We start from the raw sequence: 19,108 nt of genomic DNA, 5'->3' as shown, positions 1-19,108 counted from the left end.
ACTATTGCTGTTGTTTGGTCGGCTCGTTGTCAGCTGTCCTTAGAGGGTGGGGTCACATGTCTGCTGCTGACAAGCATGTTCGTACATATTTTCAGGAAATGAGGCTTGAGGAGGAGAGGTGGTGGAGATGAGGAAGGGGAGACACAATAAAAAAGAGATTGTGAAAAAACACATGTACAAATGTTAAATGGTTATATGTAGCTTGAAAGATCAATTTATGATCTTTAAATTACAAAGGTGACTCTGTTCATATGGATGAGGCTGCTGGCAGGGTTTTCGCTAATGTGTCAGGAGTATTGAAACAGTTGAGACGCATTTTTTCTAAACACAGCATCTCTGTGGTTTTCAAACCCCAAAACAAGCTGTGCCAAAAACTGGTCCACCCCAAGGATCGGGTCCCCCAGGACAAACAGAGTAATATAGTGTAAGCTGTTAAGTGCCACGAGGGTTGCCACGATTTATACATGGGGAAAACCAAACAACCTCTGGCTAAGCGGATGGCACAACACACAAGAGCTAACTCGTCAGGCCAAAACTCCGCAGTCTATTTACACCTACAGGCCAGTAGACACTCAATGATGAGGATGTACACATCCTGGACAGGGAGGAATGCTGGTTTGAGTGGGGAGTCAAGGAGGCCACGTGAAAAGGGAAAGACCATTTCTGAATCGAGGAGGGGGCCTGAGGGTACATATTTCACCATCTTACAGTGTTGTGATTGCAGCCATTCCCCAACTTTCTGAACGGTACTCATAGCCATTTGCCATCAGTGGTCACTGATCAATGCAATGGTCATGACAATATGGATATTATTGATCAAGAAACTGACTTCACAGCCCATTGTTTGTTAGTGTTGCTAGTTTCATTCAATATGTAAATGTATTGTTTATAAGGTTGGGGAAATGTGCAGTCAGCTGATACTGAAGGAGTCACTTGGATGAATGACCTAACACTTCTTCTCCCACTAAAAACGCTACGTCCAGATGAACAGAATGAACTAGTACATGGCCGGTCTTTAGCCACATATGTAAAACATTAAGCAGAACATGGATGTCCATCTTGTATTCAAGATGGCAAAGCAACATCACAACCCAGTTCCCGCTCCCATGTGTAATTTCAATTTTCTGGAAGACGTAATTACACACATCAGTGTGTGTTTATGACTACAACATTAATTTCTTTTCTATTAAATAACCTAAAAATTACCCACTGTACCTTTAAGAGCGGGGCATCTTAGAAAAAAAGAAAACTGATGATCAGTTGACCATTGGTTGAGAAATCAAATATAATGCTGTTCTTCAGAAAAACAACAAAACAAAGACTTTCTAGAATATTTCTAATACGATACATTATTTTACATCACTTCCGGACTAAAGCTGGGTACTACCCATCACCCTTACGTTTCCTGCAGTCTAAACCGGAGGGCATAGGGAGACTAGCATCGACGTGGCGTCTGTAGCGGAGGGGTGTTTGCTCCTCAGCACGCCGACTTTCTCCAGCATGGAGCAGCCACACAGTGAAGGAGGAGAGCCGTGCAGAAGCTGCGCAGCACCGCCCCCCAGCGCCTCTGCAGAGTTTCCGCTTGACACCCACGGCAGCCTGATGGGATGCATGCGGAATGTTTGAGGCGGGCTCTTTTGGAGGACCCAGGTGTTGGGACCTCGTCCAGCAGCAGGGCTTATCGCTACAGTGTTACAACACATCAGCATTACCTGGCGCTGAGCCACTTTGGACGCAGAGGTCGACGGGCACGGCTCTCTCACTCTCTTTCGCTCTGCTGATGAGTGGAGAAGACTCCTACACGGAAGTTGTTGTTGTCGGATGGCATCTCTTTCCCAGAAGTTTACAATGATGACGGGCATCTTTCTGCTCCTTCTCGCTGTCTTCACCTGTGGACTCGCGCAGGTAGACCACGATGACGCCCCCGAGGAGCTGCAGGTGGAGACCTTGGTGAGTATTACAATGCAATAGCAGCAGCTCTAACACAACTGCAGCCACAAAGATGCATGAGTGTTAACAGCTAACTCTTCTGACCAAAGGTGAAACCCGAAACTTGCTCCATGCTTTCCAGAATGGGAGACACGCTGCAGATCCACTACACGGTGAGTCCACGGCTGCTGATGTGTATCGCTTCACTGAGATTTGCAAGGAGAGAAGCTGAGTGCGTGCGCGGTTCTTGTCTATGTGGCACCGTCTGCGTGAACCATGTGGACCTGCGCTGTGTTTGTGCATTTTCGTACACACGTGAATAAAACAAAGGCTTTGCCGCGAACTGAACGGCTCTGATCGTCAGCTAGTGCTTCACTGTGTGCTTTAAATGTGGTTTTATGTTGAGATCCACTCTGATTTTACTGTGTAACGATGGGGCGGTGCAACACGTCAGCAGTAGCAGTACCAAGACCACAGCTCGTAGTTTTGCCACTCAACCTGAATATAGAAACTTACTGATTAATTATATAGATTTCAAGTGGCTAAAAATATGTAAAATCGGCTTTTTAAAGTACATAATTTTGCCATTACAACCCAGAAGTCCAAATTTAACTGCTGCAATTCTTTTTTTCATCTGGAGTAATAATTAATATAAAAATTTGTTAGTTTGCTGATGCCTCACAGGGAATTCTGGGTTCACATCCAGTGTGTGCGGCATTTGCATTTTCTCTCTATGTACTCAAACTTCCTCCCACAGTCCACAGGCAAACGTGTTAATTAATGCTACCAGTGCTGATGCATAACATCCGCAGTGGGACACATGGCTGCAACAAACTTTACATGGTCTTGACTTTGTGTCAGTTTATCAAAATCCCATTACTTCTATCTCTGAGATCACTGTCCTCTGCTCCTCCAACACAGCAGTTGGTCAAGTGGTGACTTTAAACTGGCCCCTAGGTGTGAATGTGAATGGTCATCTGTCTCTCTGTATTAGCTCTGTGATAGACTGCCAACCTATCCAAGGTGCGTTCAGCCCTCCCTGCCATCTTGAATTAGATAAGTGGAAGAAATGGATGAATAGATAATAAAAAATACAGATAATAAGAAAAAATATTATTTATATAGAACTTTAAAAAAAATCTTGTGCTTCAAAGGTGGCAACAATTCACAATAAACGTCGAAAAAGACAAATAATAAAAGCACAAAAACTAGAAACTGTAAGCATCACTGTTATACCCATAAAAATAAAACTGTATACAACAAGAAATTAGACAATTTGAATAGAGAATAAAACATTTGCTACGCTGTTACACCCTAATTACTCAGTTTAGGCAGATGAAAAACATGTTTATTTGTTATGAATCTTTAAACTTACATTTTTTTGCACCTCTCTAGTTCACCTGGTGTTAAAAAGACATTCATTAAGGGTTCAATTAGACTCTGAGTGCTTTTTAATTGTTAATTAACGCTTCATGATTTAGCTCTTTGTGGACTCAAGTGACACAGATGGCACAGGATTGCTTAAATGAAAGTGTGTTCAAAGAATCTGCTGCAGGGAAATATTTTGGTCATATCTGACTCATATTTGGTCATTCCTTTTCCAACATTTATATTATAAAAACTGATATATGGTGGGTTTTTTTGCAGAAAGTTGCATAAAAGCTTTATATATTTATTAGATAACCAGCTGGAGCTACAGTAGCTTTGCTTAGCTGGAAACAGAAATAAGAGCTAGTTTGTTTTGTCAGAAGTAACAAAATTTGCTTCTAACATCTGTAAGTGATGGGTTGTGGATGTGTAGAAAACTGGAAGGCAGATTTTGTTCCGTTAGCTCCCTCCTGGTTCCCGTCTTAGTGCCAAGATAATCCAACCACAGACATGCCTGGCAATCAGTCTTTTCATCTAACTCTTAGCAAGACAGTGAATTACAAAACTGTCAGGACCTTCCTTTAAAGGTGTAAGCGCTGTGGCTTATTTTCCCAGACATGAATTAAGACGAGTGCTAGACGAAGAACTTTTTGCAATAGAGAAGTTAATTATAAATCTTTTCAGGGTTGGCATAGACTTAATCCACGTCTGAGAAACTCACCAAGTGAGTTTGTCTTCTTATTGCATCAATAACTCTCTCTCTCTCTCTCTCTCACACACACACACACACACACACATATATATATATATATATATACTTCAGGTTTTCTGCAAATTTTGAATGACTTCTTGTATTTATCTTTAAAGCTATAAATGTGTTTTGTGGTTAAAAAGACAGTGTCTCACACTTTTTCACACTTCTTTAAACTCAAACCCGCTTCTGTAAAATATGCACCCACTGAAATCTCTCAGCATTTTTTAAAAATTCTCAGCACCACCTCACTCCTCCTGTTGAATGTTTTCAGGGTAAACTGATGGATGGAAAGGTGATTGACACATCTCTATCCCGGGATCCTCTTGTTGTCGAGCTGGGGAAGAGGACAGTCATCGCTGGTAAGTTAACAAATGACAATCCTTAAGAGCAGCTCTGTCAGACTGATTAGCTTATATTACATAATTAGCGGTGGGTGTGCTTTTTATACCGATCGAATGTCTCTGTACAAATTTCACATCAGGTTTGGAGCAAAGCTTGATTGGCATCTGTGAAGGGTAAGTGAATAGCAAACCAGTTAATTCACGATGCATGCCGTCACAAATCAGAAATACCAAAGTGGATAGTTTTGAAGTGAATCTGAGGAATGCTTCCTGTATGTTTCTGTTCTCTCATTCAGGCAGAAAATCAAAGCCACTATTCCCTCTCACCTCGCATATGGAAAGAAAGGTTACCCTCCAACAATTCCAGGTACTAGACTAGAAATATCCTACAGCACATGGCAGCGTGACAAATATTAAATCAATATCATATTTCCATATGTATATATAATATAAAGGCAAATTTGGAAAGCCCTATGGGTGTCAAATCCAGCGAAGTCCGTTCCAGGCCTAAAGCTTTAGGTGATCTACTAAAAAAAATGTTGAGTGGATGACAGATGAATGACAAAACAGCAAAAGCAACTGTTTCCATGACGGAGATTCAAGAGTCTTTATTATAATTATGCAAGCATAACAAAATTAAGACAATACTCCCTCACGTGATGCAAAAACTTCTGACAGAAATATAAATACAAAATACAGTATTTAAACATGAAATATATACTGACCCGTATTAAAAAGTAAAAAGTTTATACATAGTTATGACGACAAGATGACAGGTCATACAAAGTTTGAATAAAGAATTAATGATTTACAGGAATCACATTTCTGCAGCGACGTGCCCACACTCTCTGGCACCATCATCAAAACACCATAAAAAGAGATCATTTGTCCAGTAAAATATATGTAGATAAACACTTGACAAATTAAAGGAAAAAAGTATAGGAGGCATCTTAGTAAGCTGCTGTTCCACCACACATCTGAATACCAGGTTTCTAAGATATACTTTTATTACCCATCAGCCATAATAGGCTGATGGGGTATAGTCGTCACACTGTTGGGCAGCTAAATTTGTGAATGCCATAACTCATGAACTGACCATCGGTGGTCTGTTTCAGTGAGGTTTAGTAACTGAAGGCCTTCATCATCACAGTAGAAGTGTTTTACCATAAGATAAAGGCGATCACTCGTGGCTTTTCTTTCAGCTTACTATCACCTCAAGAATATATCAAGAATAAAAGATCTGATGTCTCAACAGGACCTGGAAAAACTAGTCCATGCATTCATCTTTAGTAGGCTTGACATCTTTACAGGTCTACCTAAAAAAATCAGTCAGACAACTACAGCTCATTCAGAACTCTGCTGCTCGAGTCCTCACTAAGACCAAAAAAGTGGACCACATCAGTCCAGCTCTGAGGTCTTTACACTGGCTGCCTGTCCGTCAGAGGATAGACTTTAAAGTTCTGATGCTGGTCTATAAAGCTCTGAATGGTTTAGGACCAAAATACATCAGTGACCTCCTGACCCAGTATGAACCTTCCAGATCCCTCAGGTCATCTGGATCCGGTTTTTTTATCAGTTCCCAGAGTCAGAACCAGACACGGAGAAGCTGCATTCAGCTTTTATGCTCCGTATATCTGGAACAAACTCCCAGAAAGCCTCAGATCAGATGAAACACTCAGTTTATTTAAATCCAGGTTGAAGACTCACCTGTTCTCAGCTGCATTTGAATAAAAAACCAAATCCACACTTTTAAGCTTAAATTTCAAAACTTACATTTTAACTACTGATTTTATCTACTGTTCTGATTTTACCTGTTTTTTTTAAATCATGCTTTTTATTTGTTTTTGTTTTTTAATGTCTCTGTAAAGCACTTTGAATCACCTTGTTGTTGAATTGTGCTATGTAAATAAACTTGCCTTGCCTGAGAGAGTCTGATCATGCCCTGAGGATGAGCTGCACCCCCTGTCTAAGCCTTTCTGCTACATGGGGGAAACGATATCTTCTGATGTGTCCTGATTTGATTCTTCCGAGTTCATTTCTGAAAATATATGCAGAGAGGCACTGCGTTGCGTGGAAGCATTTCATTGCATTGTTTTTGTTTCTCCAGTTAACTTTTATATGTTTTCCCCTTTATTTTCTGACTCATGTAACATATAATTATAAACAACAGATATAACCTTTAAGAGATTTTTGCAGAATAATGACTGTGATATGGATCTGTCCTAGGTAATGCTGCTCTGGAGTTCGAGGTGGAGGTGATTTCACTCTCACAGCAGACGCAGTGGCAGAGGATGGTCAACGATGTGTTCCCCCTGGTGTGTTTGGCCCTGGTGCCCACTCTGCTGGGCTTGGTGGGACTTTACCTCTACAAAAAGGCCAGTGCCCAGAAGGCTAGCAAAAAGAAGGCCAAGGATAAGAAGAGCAAGAAGAAATAAGGACAAATCACTGAACTATTTAAATAAATGTTTTTTTAATTGAACTTGTTCTTTATGTTTGTGTTGAATTGAGATGAGATGGATTTAGAGTAGGTCCTTGTTCATTGGTAGTATGCCAAGACTTTAAAGGCTGTTATGTGTTAAGTGACCTCTCAGGACAAACAGAAAATTACAGGTGAAGAACCTGAAACTGACAGTGCTTGTATCTAAACAGGCTGTTTCTAGGAGTTTAGGCTCACACTGTATTCAGATCTCAAATCAAATGTATATGTAGTCCATACAGCATGCCAGCTTCAAACATACATACAGAAGCACTGCCCTGCGTTGATCTGACAGGTGGAAATCATCTTGGGAGCAATTGAGAGAGCAGAGAACAGCGAATACAGTGAAATAGAAAACTGGAGTGTGTGGGTAGGATTAATAAGAAAGGTATTTTAATTTTGAAGTTCAACAGCAAAGACTCACAGGTCAAATATTAGTGTCTAGTGGACACACATCATATCATCATCCAGGGTGTTGGCTGTCATAATCCTGATAAATTTCCTAATAGATTTGTAAGCCTACAGTTCAGTCACTGAAAAGAAAGATCACATTTACTTTATAGCAATACTATTTTGGGCAACTGGTAAGCTGTAAACCAATGGAACAGCAGACTTTTAGATGTTTATTTATTACAAAAAAACCCATAATTTGTTATGTTATTTTGTTAAGTTATTTCACCAGAAGAAGCATAAAGGGACTGTTTAGAAGCACCTGCTTCACATCCTCATGTAACAACAGCGAGTTTAAACCACCTTTTTTTTTTTTAAATTTAGGCCTCTTTTGTAAGGACCTGCTCATTTGTGTACAGAGAAAGGACAGGAAGCTTTGAAAGATGTCCACTGAATAGGCTTATGTATAAAGACACATTAATTAAAAGCCAAATTGTGGTGTGCCACTAAGAGATATTCTCTGCGGTACTGATCATCACCTAATAAGTCCATAAATAAATTTGGACCATTTTTCCTTTTTGAAGATAACTCACATGAAACCCCAAGATCAAGTTGTAAAAAGAGTCATGTGGACCTCAATCTGAATACAGTCATGGAAAATTATTCTAATGTGGTATTATTAGCATTTTCCCTGCTTTTCTTTTGAGCACTACACTGTCCTTTAGGTACAGTGACTCATAATGTCATGTAGCTTTATTGCAACTACACAGCCCATTTTGGTCTAGTTAAACACTGTTTCCTGGAAAAGAAAGAGTGTGCCAGTATAATAATACAATACAATATAATAATAATAATGTAATATAGGAATTTAATACAATTCTGCTGTCAGATTAAGAAAATATCTTCAGGTACTGGTGTTATTATCCATACTGATATTTATATAGTGAACTTAAAGGCCATTTTGCTGTGAACCCCAAGTTTTATATATTCATACATATGTATATATAGAGAGATAATGTGATTCATTTATTTGACTCTCATTTCAATAACAATTAGAACCTGTTGTTTAGCTAGACAAATCCAGTTTTTAACTGGCTTTAGTCGCAGGTGAGCTTGTTTTAACAACCGGTTAGGCCGATGACACCGCCTTTCCCGTTCCAGCATTGCCTTAACTGTTAACTCCGCTCACTCGGGAGACGCGTGGAATTTTATGCGCGATTTGATATCCCTCCGCGAATTTAATGTTGTTGTTTTTGTTATTTCCCATAAAAATCTATATTTTTGCTTTTGTTTCAGCCTAGTGTACAATAGCCACATTTCTTTTGCAAATATTAAAAAGTAAAGCAAGACATCAATGGACTTCGTCGTTTTGTTCGTAACATTTAGAGGGCGGAGCATCCGCACTACTTCTCACGGTGCAACCTCTTCCGGCCCTCTTTCCAGCTTCCCGTGCAACATGGTGAGTGTGTTTCACTGATGGCCGAATCATGAAAACAGAATAAACCTATGTTTTAGTCGACTAGTGGCACATAATTACATTTCTTTGGGTATTTTAATCCCACGTGTAAGTCACAAAACTGAGAGTTGATATTAACTGTCATCCTGGAAGATTAAAAATGAGTTTGGGCCTAATGCTAGCCGTTAGCACGCTAGCCATTTTGTGCATGTGTTCCGTGTGCTAGCAAAGGATAACGACGGTGCAGGTTTGGGCTGTAACATAGCTAACAGATGCGGCTAAAAAGAAAAGCCACATCACAGCGATTGACAAAGCAACCAATAAAATATAACAGTTCATGGTTAAAAATGTGTTTTTCAGTAAGCCCCTACCGTGACTTGAGTCAGTCGTACCGTGTAAGAGTGATAGATTGATATATGATTGTACAAAACTGATGATTAAATGTCTAGTGATCGATGGCATTAGTTCATACGTGTGTGTGGAACTAGATTGCACGTGCATCAGTTTAAGGGGTTCCCACTAACGTTGAGACGTTATAGTGAACGTCAAGTAATAATCCGAGAAATCGTCAGGGAGCTGCTGTTTTTAATATAATAAAGATCTCATTCAGACTAGACTGTCAGTTTCAAGCGACTGCTTTGTGGCCAGTGTTAATAACTGGTGTGGCTGGGTGGTGGTGAAAAGGTTTGAAACCAGTGCTGATGTGGGATTTCTAGGGGAAAGCAGATATATTCTTGTGATTGTTAATTGTTTCCACCTTAACACAGCTGAATTTTTGAGACTGCCTAATGTAGTCTTCTGTTTTAACATTTTACTCAGGTTTACTTTGTCGTTGGTTACCCTGATTATTGTATTTTGGCAGACCAAGAAGAGGAGGAACAACGGTCGTGCTAAGAAGGGCCGTGGGCATGTGCAGCCCATCCGCTGCACCAACTGTGCCCGTTGTGTCCCCAAGGACAAGGCCATCAAGAAGTTTGTGATCAGGAATATCGTGGAGGCGGCAGCCGTGAGAGACATCTCAGAGGCCAGCGTCTTTGACTGTGAGTGTATTGTACTTAATTTCATAAAACCCCCTTTTCATACAGATGATTTGACTCATCTGTACCTTTGTCCACTCTGCAGCATATATTCTGCCCAAGCTCTATGTGAAGCTGCACTACTGTGTCAGCTGTGCCATCCACAGCAAAGTGGTGAGGAACCGCTCCTGTGAGGCCAGGAAAGACCGCACCCCACCACCCAGGTTCAGGCCTGCTGTAAGTACTATTTAAACACAGTTCTTACCTCCTGTTGTGTAGCTCCATTAATAAGTGTTTAGAATTATTTTTGTATAGCACCTTAATTAGGTAGATAATCTCACTACTAATAACAGGAACACAAAAGTATAACTTGAGCAAAGTTCCATCCGTGGTTACACCTGTTTAATCTAAGAATGTTTCTCTTTTACAGGCTGGTGCACCAAGAGCTCCTCCAAAGCCCGTGTAAAGCAGAAATTGAAAATGCTGTAAACCTGACAAATAAATGGAGAAATCTTCACAAAAACATGAACGTGTGAAGCTCATTAATTGAACGATGTTTACTCGTAGGAAAGACAAACTGCTCAAATATTTTATTTGGAATAACTTTTTTTACAGTACAAAACTAACAGTAGCTTAAGATCAAATTATGCAAATGCAAAATTACATATGATACATTTAAAAACGCTCTGCGGTTACTTAAAGCGATATCAGACCACTTGGAGAGCAGGGAAATGCAGGTTAGAAAAACTGAAAAGAACAAAGTTCAACAAGGAAAGTTTAAAAACACGGAATACCACAAAGCTGGAGTTTATTTTTGTAAGTATAGGCTAAAACTGGAGTAGACTGTTTATTTGGTTGTCTTTAAGATTAAAACATAAAGGTGGCTGGGTGTAAGCTGAGGAGCAAACAGCATTGGTACCACATGCATCAGGTTTAAAAGCACATTACCATTGTAGCACACATGAATTGATGGTGAATTTGCTCCACTAATAATGCAGAACTTGTTACTTAAATATCCAAATTCTGTCAAAGAACTGAACCATTGAATAGAGTAAAACCTTTTTACTTTGAATGTTTTTGTACAATATTTCACTGAAGGTCAACAAAACTGGATACATCAAATATTAAGTTATTTCAGTATTTTTCTTTGGCTCCTAAGTAGCATTACCCAAGTCCTTTTGATGAATTAGTATTTAATGGATTGTTGGTAAAAAAGACTGGTTTTGGGCAGGGTCACTGAGTGGTGTGTCGAGGTATACTCAAAACATGGAGCCTCTTGCACTAACACAGCATAAAGTTTCACACTGAAAATTTGAACCGTTTAGACATAAAACACATTTAAGACCTCCAGCTGAAGGCACAGCAGCAACAACCCAATTCACGCACGTCACACCAACTGGAGAAAAGTCACGTGGACCTAAATGAGAATATACATAGTGTAAGATGATATGAAGTGACACTGCTAGCTTTGGTGTTACTGCAAATGTTTTGTAGATTTTTAGACTCCCAAGAAACTTTCAGATTCTGATTTGCAAACTAACATCAGTCCCAACTTAATTTAACAGTCTGCTCACAAATTAAGGCAAGATGATTAGAATATTAAAGTAACCTGATGAGAAACAAAATTTTAAAATGTGTTTAGGTTGTGTTACTAGAGTGGCAACCAGATCACCTTACTGCGCTTTGACAATAAAGGACTGAAACAATAACCAAACAAATGTAGATCCACTTGTAACAATTAATCCACCATCAAATGAAACAAGCTGAACATTATGTCATGTATTTTCAAAGATCTTCTGCAAAGAGAAGAACATTTGAATATATCAAGGCTTTAATAACAGCGTTATTAAAAGAACAAGAACACCTTGGGGTTTTCTTGTAACTTATACTTTATGTACAAATATATTATTTACTTTATGTTTTCATTTTTTTGCCACTGTAGTAGGGAAAAGTGCTTAACAGTAGGAAACAGTGGTTCTTTGGCTCAGCATTGGGGAAATTATTTGGTGCTTATAGAGAACCACGGTACTGCTGATCTTAAAAACAGTTTAAAAATGATTACTACTGTTTTATTTCTCTTTGTAGAACAAAACATCCGGAAAGCTGTTTAAATATAAGTCAAGATAAAGTTCAGTATTCACAAACACTGACATGACCCAAAATATGCTTAGATCTGACTGTGAAAGTTCTACAGGATGTAATATTTCTTGGGCATCTATTATGAAAATAGGAAATACCAGTTATCACTACAAGGGAAACTTTACTCAATAAGACACTGTCTGAACTAAAAAACAAACAAACAATGGGATCAAGTTAGTTGATGAATTTGACTAGAGTCACTGTTTTTCCAGTCTTCTCTGCAAATTTCTGTGTATCTTTGGTAAATCTGTCACCGTGTCCCAGATTGATCTTTGTTGTTGTTGAGGATGTGAAAAGAAACCCTAGCTACAATCAACATCAATGAAGTTTTAATTTTTGTGCACAAGTCTGCAATTTAGAATTCAAAGCATCCTTCTCAACAATAAACGTATTGTGCTTGTGTTAAACTAATTACTCACAGAGACTGATTACAACAACCATCTCCGCTGTTTTAACATGAAAATAAATAGAACCAAAAGCTGACACATTTCTCTTCACATTTCATTTCCACACAAATGACCAAGACAAGATATTTTTTTTTCCTTTTCATATATATATATATATATATATATATATATATATATATATATATATATATATATATATATATATATATATATAAAAATCCCAAGCAATATGAAAGACTCCCATTTCGTTCTATTGTAACTCGAGCGACTGGTTTAAAATGTCCTAACAGGAAAAAATGTAAATAAAAGTCTTTGTTTCTAACCCATGAGGACGGTAGTGAAGTGCTACTGAATTACTGCACACCCATGTCATAGCAGCATGTTTCAAAAGCCATGCACATTTCATCATCATCAACATTGCTCAGGCATCAGAATTGATCTTTGCTGATAAAACTGTTGGGGGTAGTAGGGGGAGCCAGACTTCTGTTAGATTAAAAAGCTACAGTCAAACTACAAGACAGAAATGATTTTATATCTCACATCCTTCAGTCTGGTTAGAAACGTGTAGAAAGGCACGGGACAATGACGCAACACCAAAATCATGTTTAAATACAGCATAAGCAGATTTGTTGATTATTATTGTTGGTTTGCAGTATGAGGGAGTTTTTGTACGGGGAGAAAACAAACACCTTAACCTCCTTCGGTAATCTCTCAAGTTGTGGCAGTGATGCTCGAATCCTGTTCCTAGTGAGAAAAACATTCCACCTGTTTTTCCTCACATTTTCAGAGAAATGTGCAGGTCATTAATGTATTCTATAAAATAGTTTAATATAGTCATTGTATTCTGGCAGGTATCAGTGCAACAAAAGCAGTCATAGAAAAGGAAAACAATTCATACACTTCCAACACAGCATTCACTCACAGGAATAAAGGCCTTCATTTTCCATTTTACGTTTTAAATTTACTTTCAAAAACAATCACACACAATCTTGCAGCTTTCCTTTCTCTCAGACACACACACACTCTGTTCACTCCATTCCCACTGAAACCAAAGTGCATTTCTATTCCAATGACAACCCCTCAAACATTAAAGTCTACAGGACTTGGACTTGGTTTTTAAGTTTGGTCTGCACTTTACTTTGCATTATAAAACTTGTACAGAATCAACCCCGGGCTAGGAAAAAACCTGGCCGAACCTAAAGTCTGTTTGAGAATCATTTAATTGGAAAAAGTGCTTTTAGAAGGTGTCAAAAAAATTCTGTAGGGATTGCAAGCCTACAAACTTTATATTTAGCATTTTCTTTCATCTCTGCTAAAGTGTGCAAGGGGTGAAAGATTTCAGCAACAAAAGTCAGATTTGTCTACAATAATGTGTGCAGCAGAGCTAAAATTCTGAATTTTAGAGCAAGGCACATCTGTGGATGAAAAAGTGTTGGCTCTTCATCTACTTTAATAATTTAATATAGATTTGTTGTTAAAAGTGGAAAGAAAGCAACTACTACTCTAATTCGTTAAACATATACACGAGCTTTCCACTAATGCCAACTGTGTCGGTGTCGTTAGGAACATCAGTTTCACACCATCACAGATGCCTTTCACTTTTGTGCAGACCAAACTCAACCAGTTCCCATTCTCAGTGTAAAAAAAAAAAAAAAATTAAGGGCAGCAGGCTGTCCTTTTATTCTCAGTCAAAGATGTGCTCTCCACGGACAATGTGCGAAGAAAATTCATAGCGATCCTGGCTGCGATGGCCACAGATGTTGCACTCAAAAGGCTGCCGAAAACCATGGCAACCCATGTGGATTGTAAACATAACATGGTCCAGGAAAAGCACGCGGCAGTGCTCGCAGCGGAAAGAACGCACAGCTCGCCCCTCCCCGTCTACAACCCGAAAAGTCTCCTTGGAGGTAGAAGAGGGTGCCGTAGGTGAGCTCGGTGTTGGAGCATGTGTGGGAGGAGGGAGAGCAGAATGGCCTCCATCCTCTCTTTCCACCTCCCGGTCTTTGGCATGACTGGGGCTGTGTCTGCCCCGACTCCTGTGGTGTGCGATGGGTGGAGGTGCTGGGTTATGGTTGTTAGAGTGGAGGAGGTGATGGCCGTTGTTACTGTACAAAGTCGGAGTCGGAGCACAGCTGTTGTAAGGCTCATCTGCCATGCTTTCTGTGTCCGTAGAATCCTGGCAGCCATTGCTAGGAGAAGGGGCGTGATTTCGACCCGGAGGCAGGTCTTCGTGACCCTCTGCTGCCTCCCTGCTCCCAACACCCACAGCTCCCAGACCAGCTCCTGCCCCTGTGCAGTCTAACCTTGGCCCAAGGGGAACAGGAGCATGACTGGAGCTGTGAATCGGCCTGAGTTCCGATAAACTTGAAGAGTGACTGGTGGGAAGGTGCAAGGGTCTGAGTGTGTCTGATACCCCTCCTCTTCCAGTACCTGCAACACCTACATATTCTCCTCCCAGACCAGTAAAGTGTGGGGCATCAAGGTCCACTGGGTGCATGTCTCCATCTTTATCCAAACTAGCAGTGAGCTCATAAGGTGTATCTGCAAGGTTGAGGCGTATGTGCTTCTGCCCTGCAACACAGAAAGACATGACTTTATAATACAGTACAATGACAGTCAGCATTTTGGATACATTCTCTATTTTACGATGATGCTGGTTATTTTCCTAATTTTACAAGATGCTCAAAACTTAGTTTTTTCTTTGTGTGTTTCTTTTTTCAGTTAGATTACTATACTGAGAGCAGCTTTCAGACCTTTCCTAACCAAATAAATACTGTGTGCTAATTGAATATCTAAAATTATAGCGGCTGGTAATATAAGCACAACAAAAGATTTCTGTCTTACTTCATGCTGTATTCCAATTCAAGTAATGATTATTGCTTTCTGAGTTTCCTGAAACCGTCCACACTGAGACCAAATGCTCACCTACAAATTTTTGTGGCGTGGATCTCTTGCGTTTGGTGATGCTGTTGGCGAGCCGATCGATAAATGCCATCTTGTCTGAGGATGGCTGCAGTAGAGGATCTGGTATAAACTCTAGCTCTCTCATTTCCTCTCCTGTACAGAGTATAAACAAACTATTATTACTTTTATTTTAGGATTTTCTATTTGTGTTTGCCTAAATTCCGGTTTGGATAAAGTGGGTTCTAAGCGTTAACTTGCTAAGCTGGCAAACTACATGTCTACATTAGATGCTACTACACTCCCTTTAGGAGGCTGGTATTTCTTTAACACCATACTGTGCAAGTTATATCTATGAACACATACCTGAATTTGGTGCACTGGTTGGCTGCTGGGAATCCAGACTCTGTAAATAGCTATGACAGCGCTCACGGTGCTCCTCCAGAGTGCTTTGCTGCTTGTAACTACGGCCACAATAGCTGCACTTATATGGCTTCCCAACAGTTGGAGAAGACACTGGTAAAACAAGTGGAAATACAGCATTTTCACTGTTATTGTACACTACAATGGAAAAAAAAACTGAAGCAAAAAACACACAAACACCTACCGGGCTTGAATCTGTCCTACCTGCATGAGTGCGAAGATGGCCGGTAAGTGCATCCCGTCTTCGACAGGCATAGCTGCAGAAGGGACATTTAAAGGGCTTCTCCCCTGAGTGCAGCTTGATGTGGCGGAGTAGGTTTCCCTTTTGAGTGAAGGACGCGCCACACTGATTACACTGAAATGGTCGCTCACCTGTAGAAAACTTAAACTTGGTAACTCAACCTCTTAAGCATAATTTCTATTTCAAAAAATTTGAGTTAGTTGCAACTATACCTCAACAAAGGTTTTTTTTAAGTCAATATAGTACATCAATTGTATACAATGCTGATTTTCTATAAAATTCCAAGATGGTTTTTTTTTTCCCCCTCATCTGACCTAGTTTCATTAATAACAAGCAAAGATACCATCTCTATATTTATCCAAACTCAACTGACTGATCACCTGTGTGGCTGCGTTTGTGCACCATAAGCACATTAGGCCCAATGCAGATCATTCCACAGATGTCACACTTGAGCTTTCCATTTGGCAGTCTGGTGGCTCCACTTGGCATAGTTTCAGAATTGGTGAGCTCTCTATAGCTTGTGACAGCCTCAGAACCTTGCTCTGGACCTCCTTCCTCTACCCGCTCTCCTCGCTCATCTTCAGTACTCCGACCTGGGTCTTCATCACTATACAACTCCACTTTAATGGAGTTGGCTACAGAAGTGCAAGCGCATTTGTGTTATGCAGCAAAACAATAATCGGAAACACACCAGCAAGCCTACTTCAGACTGGCTAAAAATTAAAAATAAATAAATAAATAAAGATTTTGGAGTGGCCTAGTCAGTATCCGGACTTAAATCAGATTGAGATGCTTTGGCATGAGCTTAAACAGGTCATTTATGTTTGAAAACCCAACAGTGTTTTCAAAACAATTTGAAAACAATTCTCCAAAGATGTGTGAGCCAAAATTCCTCCACAGCAATGTGAAAGAGTCACTGCTAGTTATCACAAATGCTTGATTGCAGATATATATGTTATATAATGTATTTGCTTGGATTATATTTAAATTTTGTTCGGTGATCTGAAGCATGTAAGTGGGAAATCATGGGATGTAGTTCACAATGCTGTAAAATACTTTTCCCAGCACTGTAGGGTGAGTAGTGCTGCTCCAGTAAGTTAATTTAAAATTCATATTATTAATGTATAAACATAATCTGATTATGAGAAGAAGATTATAAAAATATTTATCTAGATTAGAAAATATGACAAATTTGACAATCACACTGAGAGAATAAAAAGCTTCATATAGATGGAACTAATAAAGATGCTATAAATTCTCACTGACCACTGAGGGAGCGACTGGGAGAGTTTTCCTTGCTGTTTGGGGTGCTCACTGTTGGACCTCCAAGAGCTCCAGAAAACTCTCTTTCCAATGAAGAGTCTCCACTACCTGCTGCCAACAAAAGAACCAAAATAAGATATATAATTTAAAAAAAAAACATGCCTAATTTAGTATATATGGGTGACTAAATAAATCAGAGCTGCACCTGATATGTAAGACCGTCCATTGCAGTCATCAACATCCATACTAGTTCAGACTGAATACTGAAATGACATTTGTGACAAACATAAATTCTCTTTCACGCACACAAACCTAACCATTTGTCTACAATCGCTTAATTCTTTAGCAGAAAACATGAATTATTGCAGGTTGAGGTCGGAACGTGACATTTTCTGAAATCAAGTAATTGTGGTGTGGCTTAAATTGTAAACAGCACGTTAGACTACACCCCTTTCAATTAACAAAGGGATAAAAAAACTAAATAAACGCTTACATTTAATTTTCTAACTAAGACGTACTACTGTTAATTTGTTGTTGCGGTGCAAGAACGGCCATTCATTTATAACAACAACAATTTAAAAAATAAAATAAAATCCGTGTCTGTTGCTATCAATAAGATTAATCGTGCAAGAAAAATAATTAACTAGCAGCTAATCTCAGCATCGTACCTAACGTTACCAACCCCAGATAAGACTCCCTAACAATTGAGGTGAGCCATGACAACGCTGCTAAAGTGACTTAAAGTTGCGGTAATCTAACATGAGAAAGATTAAATCGGAAATTGAGAAAATAAACGACAAAAAACGGTGCAAACGTTTACATAACGGTGGCGTTGAGGTAACCTAAGTTTACGGCCTTGGCGGCTAACGTTAGCCTACTGCATGTGATGGAAATTACCGTTGGCCAAGTTAGCTAAACTTAACACTTTAACGTTACGGCGGTGTGCCATCACCGACAGCTTGCTAGAAAGCACGGAGCAAAGTTGGAATTAAGTAACATGCGCGGCGATGCGGGTAGATAGCGCTGACTTGTGACAATAATTAACTAGGGCTGACTTGGACACTCCTCGGCGTCGTGTTTAACGCTAGCATAACAAACCAACGCTAGCCTAACGAGCTAGCCACTACTGCCAGTGTTTCCTAAACGGTTGCTATGGCACCCACAGCCAGCCACAATGCTACAGCTAGCCCGCTAGCTGTTGGCCTGCTCCCCTAACAGCTTTAAAGCTGACTTGTATAAAACAACACCACATAAGCAGTAGCTTTAAAGCTGCCCAGTTGTCCAGTAACTACTAAATTACCTTTCCCTGTAAGGGCCGTTTCAGTGAGCTTATTCCGTATTTTCATCTGTTTGATTATGACAGCAGCATCTCCCGGCAGGGTTTACCTCCAGCTTCAAATAATTTCCGGGTTACATCTCCAACGTAGCAACAGCTACCCGTTTCCCAGAGCTCTGGTTAATTACACAACTATCACCCGGCTCATAAAGCAAGCGTGCAAATTAATTTGTAATAATTTATGTTAAATATTAAATTAAAAATATTTTCAACACAACCACTTTTAGTTACAAATAGCCCAAGATTTCTTTGTTAAACTTTATTTGTGTTATTTACGTGTAAGAAAAGATTTTTATCAAAAAGGTATGATAGATAGATAGATAGATAGTAGCAGTCCTTTACAAATCACAAATTAGGCTAACTATTGTCTATTAAAGAAATTGGTTCACTATAGTCATGTGAAAAAGAAAGTCTTTACATGACTGCAGTGCTGTGTAAAAAACTAAGCACTAAGCACACCCCATCATTCAATAGCTTTCATAGCCATCTTTTAGCACCAGTCACTTGAAGTAATTGTTTTTGTGAGACTTTTGTGTGACATCATTGTGGAGAAATTTGGGCCCACTCTTCTTTACAGCGTTGTTTCAGTTCACTGAGCTTTGCAGGCGTTCATTTATGCACAGCTTAAATGTCTGCTGCTGCATTTCAATAAAGTTGGACTTTGACTA

The 19,108-nt window shown here is 39.5% G+C and overlaps 3 protein-coding genes across 9 annotated transcripts; 2 read left to right on the top strand and 1 right to left on the bottom strand.

The window, feature by feature from the left end:
• Window positions 1-1,463: 1,463 nt before the first annotated feature.
• Window positions 1,464-6,871, top strand: fkbp11 (FKBP prolyl isomerase 11). Its single transcript, XM_006807583.3, has 6 exons — window positions 1,464-1,950; window positions 2,040-2,102; window positions 4,323-4,410; window positions 4,533-4,566; window positions 4,689-4,759; window positions 6,619-6,871. The coding sequence occupies exons 1-6, from the start codon at window positions 1,822-1,824 to the stop codon at window positions 6,825-6,827; spliced, it is 594 nt and encodes a 197-aa protein (XP_006807646.1). The 5' UTR covers window positions 1,464-1,821; the 3' UTR covers window positions 6,828-6,871.
• A 1,741-nt stretch (window positions 6,872-8,612) lies between these two features.
• Window positions 8,613-10,255, top strand: LOC102792443 (small ribosomal subunit protein eS26). Its single transcript, XM_006807582.3, has 4 exons — window positions 8,613-8,717; window positions 9,577-9,754; window positions 9,837-9,967; window positions 10,161-10,255. The coding sequence occupies exons 1-4, from the start codon at window positions 8,613-8,615 to the stop codon at window positions 10,194-10,196; spliced, it is 450 nt and encodes a 149-aa protein (XP_006807645.3). The 3' UTR covers window positions 10,197-10,255.
• Window positions 10,256-13,478: 3,223 nt separating this feature from the next.
• LOC102791770 (zinc finger protein Eos-like) lies at window positions 13,479-18,529 on the bottom strand. Of its 7 annotated transcripts, none has more exons than XM_035915212.2 (8): window positions 18,405-18,529; window positions 17,310-17,367; window positions 17,108-17,215; window positions 16,222-16,476; window positions 15,805-15,972; window positions 15,544-15,693; window positions 15,202-15,333; window positions 13,479-14,847 (listed from the first exon to the last, which is right to left on the bottom strand). In XM_035915212.2, the coding sequence occupies exons 2-8, from the start codon at window positions 17,347-17,349 to the stop codon at window positions 13,961-13,963; spliced, it is 1,740 nt and encodes a 579-aa protein (XP_035771105.1). In that variant the 5' UTR covers window positions 17,350-17,367; window positions 18,405-18,529; the 3' UTR covers window positions 13,479-13,960. The 7 variants fall into 7 exon arrangements, with proteins under 7 accessions (XP_035771105.1, XP_035771107.1, XP_006807642.1 ...); XM_035915214.2 differs by having other exon boundaries at window positions 17,108-17,212; XM_006807579.3 differs by lacking the exon at window positions 18,405-18,529 and adding an exon at window positions 17,773-18,259.
• Between the last annotated feature and the right edge of the window lie 579 nt (window positions 18,530-19,108).

Source organism: Neolamprologus brichardi, chromosome 5, assembly GCF_056152115.1.
Source record: "Neolamprologus brichardi isolate AB-2024 chromosome 5, ASM5615211v1, whole genome shotgun sequence".
Taxonomy (NCBI): domain Eukaryota; kingdom Metazoa; phylum Chordata; class Actinopteri; order Cichliformes; family Cichlidae; genus Neolamprologus; species Neolamprologus brichardi.
Note: the sequence above shows the minus strand (reverse complement) of the source record. Positions and strands in the feature narration are given on the sequence as shown.

Excerpts from the sequence above, each read along its gene's own strand:
- fkbp11 (XM_006807583.3), top strand. The coding sequence starts at position 1,822 with ATGGCATCTCTTTCCCAGAAGTTTACAATGATGACGGGCATCTTTCTG. Across the intron at positions 2,103-4,322 it reads CGCTGCAGATCCACTACACG|GGTAAACTGATGGATGGAAA; the intron begins GTGAGTCCACGG and ends GAATGTTTTCAG. Across the intron at positions 4,567-4,688 it reads TTGATTGGCATCTGTGAAGG|GCAGAAAATCAAAGCCACTA; the intron begins GTAAGTGAATAG and ends TCTCTCATTCAG.
- LOC102792443 (XM_006807582.3), top strand. The coding sequence starts at position 8,613 with ATGGACTTCGTCGTTTTGTTCGTAACATTTAGAGGGCGGAGCATCCGC. Across the intron at positions 8,718-9,576 it reads CCAGCTTCCCGTGCAACATG|ACCAAGAAGAGGAGGAACAA; the intron begins GTGAGTGTGTTT and ends GTATTTTGGCAG. Across the intron at positions 9,755-9,836 it reads AGAGGCCAGCGTCTTTGACT|CATATATTCTGCCCAAGCTC; the intron begins GTGAGTGTATTG and ends TCCACTCTGCAG.
- LOC102791770 (XM_035915212.2), bottom strand. The coding sequence starts at position 17,349 with ATGGATGTTGATGACTGCAATGGACGGTCTTACATATCAG. Across the intron at positions 15,694-15,804 it reads CCATCTTCGCACTCATGCAG|TGTCTTCTCCAACTGTTGGG; the intron begins GTAGGACAGATT and ends TTGTTTTACCAG. Across the intron at positions 15,334-15,543 it reads AACCAGTGCACCAAATTCAG|GAGAGGAAATGAGAGAGCTA; the intron begins GTATGTGTTCAT and ends TACTCTGTACAG.